Source organism: Rhipicephalus sanguineus, chromosome 8 (assembly GCF_013339695.2).
Source record: "Rhipicephalus sanguineus isolate Rsan-2018 chromosome 8, BIME_Rsan_1.4, whole genome shotgun sequence".
Taxonomy (NCBI): domain Eukaryota; kingdom Metazoa; phylum Arthropoda; class Arachnida; order Ixodida; family Ixodidae; genus Rhipicephalus; species Rhipicephalus sanguineus.
In genome coordinates this window covers 53,933,388-53,945,448 of record NC_051183.1, presented here as the reverse complement: position 1 = coordinate 53,945,448, position 12,061 = coordinate 53,933,388, and the positions used below count along the sequence as shown (strand labels likewise).

The following is a 12,061-nucleotide window of genomic DNA, read 5'->3' as shown; positions in this document are numbered from 1 at the left end:
GGCACATCGGTTTGCTACGTCACCGCTTTGGTACTACACGTGACGTGGTGGTCACGTGACTACTGAATTATGTCGTCACGGACAAGTTTTCTACCTCTTGGCGGGAGTTTTTGAAATCTTACCCGAAGCTTTTGGTGTTAACACTCCCTAAAGGCTTTTGCCTTAAAAATGGTTTATGATTTAGAAGTACTGAGAGGGCGGTAAGCCGCCCTTAAAACATTAACAGGGAAAGACGACGCACACTCCGCGAAAGCACGTAAAACAGGATTAGATAGCCGAAAGCAAATAGATCAGCCAGAGTTTATAGGGTGCGTCTGGTCATTGTCAACGTACTGCGCTTTTTCTTCCTCCTTTCTTTGTTCAAAGAGTGAAGGCAAAAGTTTATAAAGAAGTGAAACGCATAGAAATAGTGGTCAAGGACGACGCAGGGAATCTTTAGTCAAGCCTTCATGAAACAGCCAACGCAACGGGGACCAACTTCATTAGCTGAGTGAACTGTTTCACACGCAGCAACAGTCCCAGGAGACCGGAAAAGTGAATCAGACAGAGTCCATATAAGGGGCCCAGGTGAAATCGAAATATCGCGGATCCGATCTCCTCGTGGGCGGCTTGTTCAGCGGTGGGACCATCGTTTTTCTGTGCTGCTCCAGCCGGTTCTCCATGCTCCGTAATACCTGTAGAAGATAGAAACAGACCGGTCGTAGGGCATATTGGGCAATCAAGGCTACTTAAGACGCTGTGAAATGTTTTTCTCACTTGGTGCGTTCTTGCTATCTTCAAGCAGTTAGAATCAAGGACTTCGCGGCATTCCGACGCGCTAAATTGAAATACTTGAAGCAATGGAAGAGTGTTTTCACTGGTGTCGTTTAACAGGACTGCGCACATTTTCTTGTAATCACCAGCGCCTTATTCGTGAGTTTATACGCACGTTGCGCATATTATTTGTTAGCCGGTTGATGGTTAACGACACTAACGATTTAGAATGATTTTAATTGAGGACAAATACATTTTACAATATACATTAACAAACGGTGGGCGTTAGGAATTTGCCATTAGGAAAACCAACCGAAATCTGTATAACTAACACCACCGCACCATGCTGATATACTCATACCAATTAACACCTATGGTGCGTCTAAATTTCATGTTTGCTAATTATGTGCAAGTATACTCAATACTCAGAGATTGACTAATGTGCTTCGATGCACTAGATGTACGTTTTACTTTTTTTCTAAACACTCTTAGGATCTTTTTCCGTATGCGACCTCTTTATTGTCTCTCCAGTATGTGTAAATTCAGAAACCTATGCTGGGCACCAGCTCACAAAATCATTTTTAGCCTTAAAACTGTTCGGTATGGTGTGTGTCAGTCATTCACAATGCACGGCATGTTACAAACAAAGGTGATCAGCCTACGACAAGCGTGAGCAAACAATTCTCATGGAATTCAAAACCAAATAGTGAAAAGCTTCCCTCGAATTCCCTCGCTCGGGTTACGCCATTTCCCTGTTTGCTGCGCTCGAAAGACCAATTACTCACGTGCGGGTAATCGTCGGCTATGTTGTTTATCTCGCAGGGGTCTCGCTCGATGTCGAAGAGGCACGGCTTTTCGAGTGGCTTACATTCGTTCTTCCTAGGTTGACCGCACTCTGTCAGCACTTCCCTGGGACTGTGCTTCGGCAAGGTGCGACCGATGGACAGGATTGTCCGGGCCACCGCACACGTCCGATCCAGCAAGTTGTTGCTGATGGGACAAAATGTCCGTTGGCACTGCACCCTCCAAATTGTGGCAATTGAAAACAGCAAACGTAGACACAATAAGAGAGCCACTCGAGGCCGAGCATGCTGACCAGACAACAAGACAACGAAAACGTTTATGCAATATGATCCTTTTTTAAAGATCTTTTTCCATTGAGCTAACTGTACTACAGTACGTTAGTGCGCATTACCTTCCTCTCACCCAAGAACATACAAAGCGTACCTTGTTCTGGCACTCGATGCAGCATGGCGATTAGTGGGGGGATCGTGCTGCCACGTTTTCGCGTTGTCCGCAGCTGTGGTGAGAGAGGCACCGCCGTCGTCGTAGAGGTGGTGGAGGCCGTACTTGTCTCCCGACGTGTTGTCCACTTCGTACAGTCCCAACTCGGAGCCCTTATCTTGCAGGGGTTCGTACCAGCCGTCGTACCGACCGTCACCGTAAGTTCCGTTCAGGTACTTGTAGCGGCCGACGCGTAGGGCGGACATGTTCCATATGGGGTCGATGTTGTGCAGCACCTCGGACCTCGGAGATCCGGCTCCAGTGATGAGGCTACGCCACATCTCGACGCCGTCGATGTCGCCCAGGTCTTGTACGTTGCCGCCTACGTCGTAAATTGACAGTCAGAGGGAATGATAAGGAACAGCAAGTAAGGAGGCTAACTACAGCACAGCTCTTCGATCCTTGCAGCCTGAAAACACATAGAAACGTATAAAAGAAGGGGAAATTTTTTCGAGCGTCTCGTTGCTTTGTTAAACGCAACCAAATGAATCCATCACACAATGATGCCAAGGCAAGCGTGGGGGTCATCATTTATTCGTTTTATTTATTGATATTATTTAGACATACAATGTCTGGGTTGAAATGACTAAAGGCCGATTAACTTTGCCTGACTAAGGTCATCCACCTACACATAAGCTCAGGAGTAGTGGAAGAAGAACAGCAAATGTACCCAAGACAATAATAAACAGCAGAAACGACACATAAAGATTACACGAATATTTGTTGTCTTCAACTGTAGCGTAGTAATTACGACGTAAACTGGAATTAAGACGTACGAAAAAGCACCCTTTTCGTCGACGGGATCCGAACCCACAACCTCCGGATTACGTGTCCGATGCTCTAGCAACTGAGCTACGATGAAAGGCGCTTTCCCGTCCACTTCGTTGGGAATTTGTGTACGTGTAATCCCTGGGAGTGTTAGCTAGCGCCACTCGTAGCCATGGCGGCGAGTGTGGAACATTCGTTTTGCCAGAGGGCGTCACATGGCACATTATCTCTGCACGATGTGGCTGCTAACCAATAAACCATCGGACGCTACCCTAAAGCTTTAGGTCTGCCAGGATGAGGTCCTCGCTATGAATGATCGAAAGAAAGGGAAATTTTTCGAGGGCCTTGTTTCTTTGTTCCAACAAAAATTATTGTTTGCTGGATTGATTTTGTAGCCTCTAACAGAAAGGTAGATTTGGTAACGCGTACCACTGTTGTCTATTGTGCCCGTTTGTGCGTCTGTTGTTCGGTTTGCGTAACAACTCTGCTGAAGATATCGTATCAACAAGCTCATATAGCTAAGCGCCTCGACTGCGGCAATCACAGAGGCACAGACAACGCTATTTCTTTTTTCGAATAGCTTACCAGCTGCAGAGTAGAGCGTGGGCAGCCAATCAGATATGTGCATCAGTTGGCGAGACAGTCTTGGCTGGCGTATCATGGGGCTCCAGAGGAGTGCTGTTCCCCGCACTCCACCTTCCCAGTGGTTCGCCTTGGTACCGCGAAGGGGCCAATTGGATCCGGCGCTGTTGTCAATGCCACCGGTTGCCGCGCCGTTGTCTGTCGTCAGAGCAATGATAGTGTCCTGGATCGCATCCGTGGTATTGAGGGCCTCCAGCAACTGGCCAATGGAATCGTCCAGCGCAGACAACATTGCTACAAAAGAGGTGAAACTACTGGTTCTCACTTCAGCGTCACTGGTTAACGAGGTATTGATTCAAAGGTAAAAGAAGAAGTTTGACTTGTCCTATGCACTCACCGGCAAAATGTCGTCGCTTGTGGTTATTGATGTGTTGGTTCAACTGGATATATCTGTCAGGTGCCTCGAACAGCGCATAGAAGTTGCCCACATGAACAGCCAGGTGAGCAAGGTACAAAAACAGTGGCTGCAATACAATTGATTGCATCTTTAGAACAGTAAAGAAACCCTAAATAAACCTTAGCTGCGCATACATACGCCAACAGACTGCGATACTGTAGCATTGTCTTGTGGAGAAGGTCATTGAAAAAAATCATCATCTTTATTTTTCGAACAAGCTACCGTCATCACCCCAGTGATCGTTTATTCAGTTGCCTAGCTACACTGAATAGCTTGATTGCTGAAAGGCAAAAATAAGTACTTAGCTTCTAATTTTGTAAAATCTCCAGCGGGATCTGTCCGGCAGTATGGTATGACATGACAAACTTCATTGAGCCCAAAAGAGTGGATCTCTAAGATCAGACCGATGCGAGCTACTGCCACATCGAAACAGAAAGACCGAGACCATCTGCCCCTTCGTGGGCCCTCCAGACAGCCCAGAGTTGATCATCCCCCGATGTCTGGCACTGTCTTGCGAAAAAAACGCACGGACTATAGACAAGGTAGCTTAATAGTTAGGATCTTATTGCGAAGGCTTATTTTTTATGAAGTTCACGATAGGGTCACCATGACGCTAATTACTTTAATGAAACAAACTTTTGGCTCAATATAGATGAAAGAACGAGGGTCGTCTTGTATGGCATTATACTTTTCGCTTGTGTTCTCTGAAAACCTGTTCTATCTCAGTACTCCCTGGTCAATGTCGCATATTCAGTGAGTGAACCAGTTGTAAATTTATGCTGTCCTACGGCAGATATTCCGTACGGTATGACAGCATACTGTCCATGGCGGGTGACGCAAAGGCTACATCACAGTTTTACTTGAAAGTTTTATTGGACTCAACAGTTCTTACCTTACTGCGGTCCCGGTTCTTAAATATTTCGATCGCCTTCTCAGTGAAAAGTTCAGTCGTGTAATTTCCTGACTTGGATCTATCGGCTTCGAGATTGTGCCAGAGGTCCAGACCCCATCCAGTCCACTGCTCCTTGGGATCGTCCATGTACTCCTAACAGGGGCATAGTAAGGATATCAGTATATTAAAAAGCGCGCAAGGAAACGTGTTTATCCTAAGGCGCATGAAGTAATTCGCCGTCCCATCCAATCTTACGATAACGAACTTTTAAAAAACACCAGGCTTGCGTGGAACACGCAGCACAGAGAGGGCGAGAGAGTAGGAACTTCACTTAGGCCCCGATGAAACAGATCATGGAGGCGTGGTGGGCCCCTTAGAGTCAGTTCGGTGGCTCCACCCAACTCGGAACCAGGAGACAGAGTCTCTTGACGACGGCTGGCCCAGCGAAAGCTGGAAGAGCGGCCTTTCTAGAACCCGTTGTAAACTCACTTGAGCAACTACTACAAGTACACTTAGTAGTAGTAGTATTAGTAGTAGTCACTTGAAACCGTGGCACCGGGTAGTTTCAAAAGAAATTTTTAAATTATGAGCTAGATTTCAAAGGTACGCACCACGCCATCAATCAACATTGCTTTTCTAAAGCAGGGAAGCACCCACTATGCCAATATTCGTAATTCTGCGGAGAAGCGAGGTACCCGATACACATCTGTAAAGCATTATGTGCGCTTTTTTGATGCTATGGCCGATGACGATGAAGAATTTTGGCTGAGCATTTGTAATGGGCGGGAAGTTTTAAAACCACCCATTCGTTACGGAATTCGCGTTTTGTGACTCCTCGGTGTTATTTTATTCTTCTACCACGCTATATTACATCTCCTAAAGGGATGCAGAGGGCCTGGGTTCAAATCCCGCTTGATAACGGTTACGTGCATCGGCAGCAGCAGCGGCGGCGGCGGGCAACTACAACACCAAAATCGGCTGCTGCTGTGATTTCATAACAGCTTCCGCTCTAAAAATGTGCAGGACCATTCTTATAAAGATCACATTACCTCGAAGGCGGAGTGGTCCGTGTAGCCATGGTGACCGCTGTAGTAGCCGTAGAAGGAGTCAAAGCCGCGGCGTGTTGGTGTGTGATTCCGGGTCATGTGACCTAAGTGCCACTGGGGCACGTGTAGAGAAAGAATTCTGTCAGATTTTCTGAACAGACAAAACGCTGCTCTTGTACGCGTAGTAGATGTGTGGCCTATATGGCCACACATCTACTGCCTACACATCTATATGGCCACACATATGGCCACACAGTAGATGTGGTCCGTACACGTAATGCTGAATCAATGACCTAAACGATTACAACAGTAGCATAGGCGTTTTGCTACAGTCTATTCAACGCGAAAATCTCCGAAACATTTTCAGTCGTTTAGTCTTTAGTACATTGTTTGTTTATACGAATTCTTGTTAAAATTCTCTTTTTGTATATCGTCCAATTGTTCCAGAATAAAAACAACACATCCACTCTGCTTTCATGGCGATGGTTTTGCCAACACCATGCCCGAACACTCAGTAGACCATAGCTCGTCAATTAAGTAACAGTTATTCGAGCACTCGTTGTAATCGCCGTCTCCAGATGGCGCCGTACAGAGTTTTGCGTCTCCGTGAGCGAAATCAGGTTTGTTCTCACATCTAATACGTCTAACGAACCGCTGAAACTGTAATAAAGCATAAGCTTACCTTTCCCACAGCGTGCGTCTCATATCCGAGTGTCTTGAAATATTCGGGCATCAGCTTGTACTGAAGAGGGAACGCATAAGGCATGGCCGAGTAGATTACATTGTGCTGCATTCCTGAAAGTCAGATAAGGCACTGCATTCACGTGTAACTTAAATACACATTTAATTTAATCCCTCATAATTCATTTGACTCATTTTAATTGATAATGGTCTATTTTCACGTGCATTGAGCCTTCAATAATTTAGAAGTACTATCAGTAAAAAGCACACTTCCATAAAATCCAACCCTTCCAAGAACATTTTCCCCTAACCTGTTTTTCTCCATCAAACACCAATATTTATTTAGTACGTGTGGCCTTTTGATGTTTTATAGATCGCTTATGTCATCTGTAAAATTTATGAAATGCGGTCGGATTGTCGTGTATGTATGCGCTCCTCTTTTTTCAAAAGCACACAAAATTGCATCATGCACATATATGATAATTATTTTTAATACTATATTTAGGCAGTTTATGCAATATCCACACACTTGAACTAGACTCATCTTGTGTCTTGCAAGTTTCATCCTTCATTGAGTAGACTACATACAAGCCGTGCTCGGACGTTACACTTGAAGTCCGTGGAGCACAAGAAAAGCAATAATACCAAATGGTTCTTTTGTGCACCGTGGACTTCATGTATAACGCGGACTCCGGAACTGACTGTTCGCTGAATGCCCCGAAAGTAATGGATAAAAACTGTCGCAATTTTGTTAAGTTAGAAGGATTTCTGTTGTACTAAAATGGTGCAAACACACAAAAAATATGCTGAACCCTGATATTGCGCCCTAACAGTCCGACGCTGTAATGCCGGTACGATACATTGAGGACGAAACTTCAGCTTGCATACTCTCTTGCGCTAATCAGACTCTTGCCTCGAGACACTAGAAAGCTGTCTTCTGAATGCGCCATTCTTGTGAACTGATTTAGTGCTTCCATCGAGGGTACCTTTAAGCACCTACCGGTAATAGCATTGAGAACACTTTGTTGAAAATAATCTTTCTATATGCATCATTTTGATAGGAAACAAATCTTTCGCCAAGGTGCTTGTTGTATCGTGTCCTCGCTTGACGGCTACTGGAAGTTGGGACCTACGACAGATTTTTCTAAAAGGTTACTACAGGGTGCTCTGGCACTACGGTGGTCCAGTTGCCATCGCAACGAAATGTATAACATTGACTCGACTCACACTTGTGCGCTCCACAAATTTGGCTCGAGCCAAATTTGCGGAGCGAAAAAACATTGTGAATTATCGTCCTATTTGGAACAAGCAACGCCAAGTTTTTATGAACAGGACAAGGTAACTAGTTTTGTTTTTCACATGCAAGATGGCTATGCTTATGATGACATTGCGGTGCCATCATAGATACCCGTTCTCCTTCATTATTGTCTCTATGCTGTACCTTTTTCCCTTCCCAAGTAGAGTGTAGCCAGCAGGAGCTCACCTCGGGTTAACCACACCGGCGTTCAACTGCTTTTCTCTTGTTTTCATGCGTGCTGCGAACTGTTGCCTTTATGACGGGATATCTTGTTGAGAATAATCAATTTTCAATGTCACAAAGCCACTTAAAACAGGTGAACAAAGTATGTATGGAATGGTACGGTTCACAGCAATTCTTTCACTAGCTCATACATTATGACTGCCGCTCTGTTATATCCTTTTTTATTTTCTTTCTTTATTTGCGACATAGACTTGCCCTTAAGGCATAATATTTTTTATGTATATTTGTGTTAAATGTGCGCCGTTAGGCCAGGTGTTGTGTATGAAGTGAAGAAGTGTCTTGTGGAATGTGTTGTCATGTATCCACCGGTCATAACTGTATCCTAGTACCACATAACGAAACGGTTATCTACGTGGCACCTGGTTTGCTACCCTGCACTATGTAAAATGAGCAGAGAGGAAGAAATATGACAGGAAGTTGGAAAATAAAAGCAGGTGCTGATGCTCGTGCACTGAGAACAGCGTAGACCCCGCGTACATGAAGCATCGCAGAGCCCACGTGTCTTGAAAAAGTGCAGCAGCGCTCAAGTCCACTGTAATGGTAACAGTGGAGTCCAAAATAATGCTGTTCGTATCATCACTTCGGCTCCGCATAACGCTCATGTTACCTTCATTTTCACCGAGTTAAATCTACTTACAATAAATAACCTTATCTCTTACAATCACGGCATTAATTCTGATTTATTGCATGCTTAAGAATCTTCCGATGTCACGAAGCAACTACGGAAAAGTAACTGATGGTTTTGCAAGTGTGAAGCTGCGAAATATTCTACCAGTTCATGTAAAATCCTCACCTACACAGTCATCATACCAGTTATCATTAAAAGCTTATATGATTTCAGTGTACATTCTACCTTTTTGACTTCCTTTGTAATTATTTCTTTGTAAACTGTGGCCTTTCAGTGTATTTTTTTCTCGTTCGTGTAATGTAATAAAATATTGTGCTACCATATGTTTCTTTATCATTGTAAAGAATATGTAACTTTTGTATGTTTTTCTGTGTTCAACCGACGCATATCTTCTTTTGTTGTGCAATTAATGACAAGAGGTCCCGCTAAAGTTTTTAACTGTGGGATCTTTTTCTGTATAATTTATTATGTTATGAAATACTTTCGGCAACAATAAACTTGAACTTCAAACTTGAAGAACTTGACACTTGAATCCAGATTTCCTGTAGTACTTATTTGTGAACGCTCTGTCACCGAAGGAACACTCAATGTCTGTTCCATAGGGAAAAGAAAGTTCTATGTCACAGTTCATATTAAGGGTTCGATAAGTGGACACAGACTCTGTAAGGAACGAAAAAATGCAGGACACGTACCACTACTTAAAATCCCATATGACACGTTTGCCGCATATCCATTAACCTTGTATGAACATATATGAATAATATATGTTCTCGTATGATCATACGAAATTATTATATATGTGTTGTATGTGTCATATGTATGTCGTGAGTATGTTCATGTCATGAGCTGTTATGAGTATGTCCCAGCAAGCCCATTTTGCGACATTGCTACGGTGTCATATGAGATTATTGGATATGTGGCATATTTGTCATATGAGATTTTTCCATAGGGGTGTCCTGTATTTTTTTCGTTCTGTGCAGTGCCTGAGTTCACTTAGCGCAGTTCTGAACATGAATAAACGCCAACTGGCTCACCTTCTGGCTCTATTTTATGTCACAGTGAACGCTACAATAAGTATGGATGGTCGTGTTGTCATGAACTATGATTGGTTAGGATAAAAACAATTAAGCGAGGCGCTCCAATCAAACAGTTTTCCGATCAGTTCTCCGCAGTTACGTACCTGTGTGAATTGGGTGCCTGCCGGAAAGGAGTGTCGCCCTGGACGGCGTGCACAGGGGCGATACGTAGTAGTTGTCCAGGACGATACCGTCTGCAGCTAAAGCATCGATATTGGGCGTGCGGATCTGCTGGGACCCGTGGAAGCTCACGTCACCCCAACCCTGCAGTTGTTATTTGTGAACGCCACGTGGCAGAGACGTCAGACAAATAGGGTGAATATGTGTGCGAGGATATATTCATTCAAACACTGGTGCATAACGTGTGCTACACGAGAATGGAGTAGGACACTGTAAAAATTAACCAATATATTTTTATAACCAAGTTTTGGAACAGGGGTCTCAAGCTCAGCTCAGCTAGTGATCCGCAGTAACAAATTTTCACCACCGACAGGGACATCGGCATTGAAGAAGACTGGAAAACGTGGAGGGGGAGGGAGCTTAAAGAAAATGCCAGCTTACGTTACCACTCGAAATAAGGTATTTCCCATATCTTATATGAGGGTCATTTCTGAAGGGGCTTTGACACAACCTAAAGATACCGATGCTGATCACCATAATGACCAACATCTGGACGCCGATTATGAAACATTAAGTTTTTGTTGCTCGGTTGTGTTTTAACACGTGGTGACCGCATGGGGTGTCTAACATAACAAGGTTTGAGACCAGTCACGTCTGCGAAGCGAATGAACATACTTATTAAGAAAATAACAATAAATATATGGGGTGAAGACAGTCATGTGCGCTCCGGGGCGCTAGCAAAAGGTTTTGAGACCCCTGCCTTGGGACGACAGAAGGTTGAGCTAGTTGACAAGGATTCATCATAGAAGATGGTGAGGCGTAAAAAAAAACGCAAGCAAATGAAGAGAACTAAACACAAACGCCGACTGTATACTGAAATGGCGCACTGCGGCGGAAAAGAAAGTAGACAGAACTTATCTGCGCATGCCTAGGTATCGCGGCACCATCTGTCAATACTGCACACGTGAGGGGTCTACGCGAGAGATAAATGTTCAGGCGGTTCATTTCTATATGTTGGTTAATCGAAGATTTGCTCACGCCTGCGCTTCCGCTGCTATCGGTATGCCAGGCAGGCCTTAAGCATTGATTAACTTACACGAAGCAAAGAGTCAACAGTAATCTCTCGCGCAGACCTCCCCTGTGCCGAAATGGCAGGTTGTGCCACCATAAATATACCTGCGCCTTCGCAGGTATGTTTTTGCGTTTGCATCCTTTTCCCGCGGCACTGCACCCTTTCTGTTGATAGTCTGAGTCTGTATTGTCTTGTTCTCTTGGTTTGTGTCCTTGTTTGCACGCCATATCTTCTGTTATGATGGCCCCGCCTTAACAGCCCTACGCTATAGAACGAAACCATGACGTCACGCCAACCTCAGGCACATAGAAAGAGTCGATAGCAATGTTCTGTGTAGCACTTGAAGACGATACAGGAATTACACTTACTACACTTCACCCCCTTCAAAATGCAGCATTCATGGCCGGGAACCGAACCGCATCCTTGAGCTTACTAGCGCGACACTTGAAAAGCGTTAACGAAGAAGACGATAGAAACACATACAAAAGGACTGGCGTTGTACTTTCGAGTGGCGTTTATCTCAAACGAACAACCATTTATGCCCCGCGCGTCAGGCACACATACACACATCATTGTTCAATAGATTGCATAGATCATGTCTTGGAACATGAGATTTGAAATCGATCAACCACGTGTCAATATGCATTGAAAGAAATGCCACTTCTTTTTCTTTCGACTCCAAATATGGGCAGCCAACAAAATGCCTAGTCCCATTAATTAGCTTCTAATGTACCATGGCATCGTTGGGTATAGACAAGGGGAATGTGTACAAACCAAATCGTCGGCCACTATAACGATGATGTTGGGTCTTGCAGCGCATTCTGCCTGTCTTGAGAACCACACCACACACGCCAACGCACAGAGAAGATTCGTCACAGTCATCATCTTGAGGAGCGACGACAGGGAGATCTTGAGATGCACAATGCTTGCGCAACTGTCATGCAAGTGACGCTGCCGTCATCGGTGGTGTACGTAATCCGCTTGAGCAACGCATTCCTCCTAGTCTGATCCTTCCCGTCGCTTCGCTAAAACAAACAGAGAAAAGGCTCTGTGTACGCAGGAATGCTTTATACAGAAGAAACACGCAGCCGCATGTGCTTATGCAGCGAGGCTTCTTTCTGGGTCGTGACAGCGCGAGCGGTAGGAGCTGGGATGATCTCAC

At 44.6% G+C, this 12,061-nt stretch overlaps 1 protein-coding gene across 1 annotated transcript; it reads right to left on the bottom strand.

The window, feature by feature from the left end:
* Nucleotides 1–418: 418 nt before the first annotated feature.
* LOC119401905 (arylsulfatase B) lies at nt 419–11,804 on the bottom strand. Its single transcript, XM_049418417.1, has 10 exons — nt 11,674–11,804; nt 9,812–9,971; nt 6,465–6,577; nt 5,786–5,896; nt 4,737–4,889; nt 3,785–3,911; nt 3,391–3,681; nt 2,116–2,359; nt 1,539–1,743; nt 419–674 (listed from the first exon to the last, which is right to left on the bottom strand). Exons 1-10 carry the CDS (start codon nt 11,782–11,784, stop codon nt 540–542), a joined length of 1,650 nt encoding a protein of 549 aa, XP_049274374.1. The 5' UTR covers nt 11,785–11,804; the 3' UTR covers nt 419–539.
* Between the last annotated feature and the right edge of the window lie 257 nt (nt 11,805–12,061).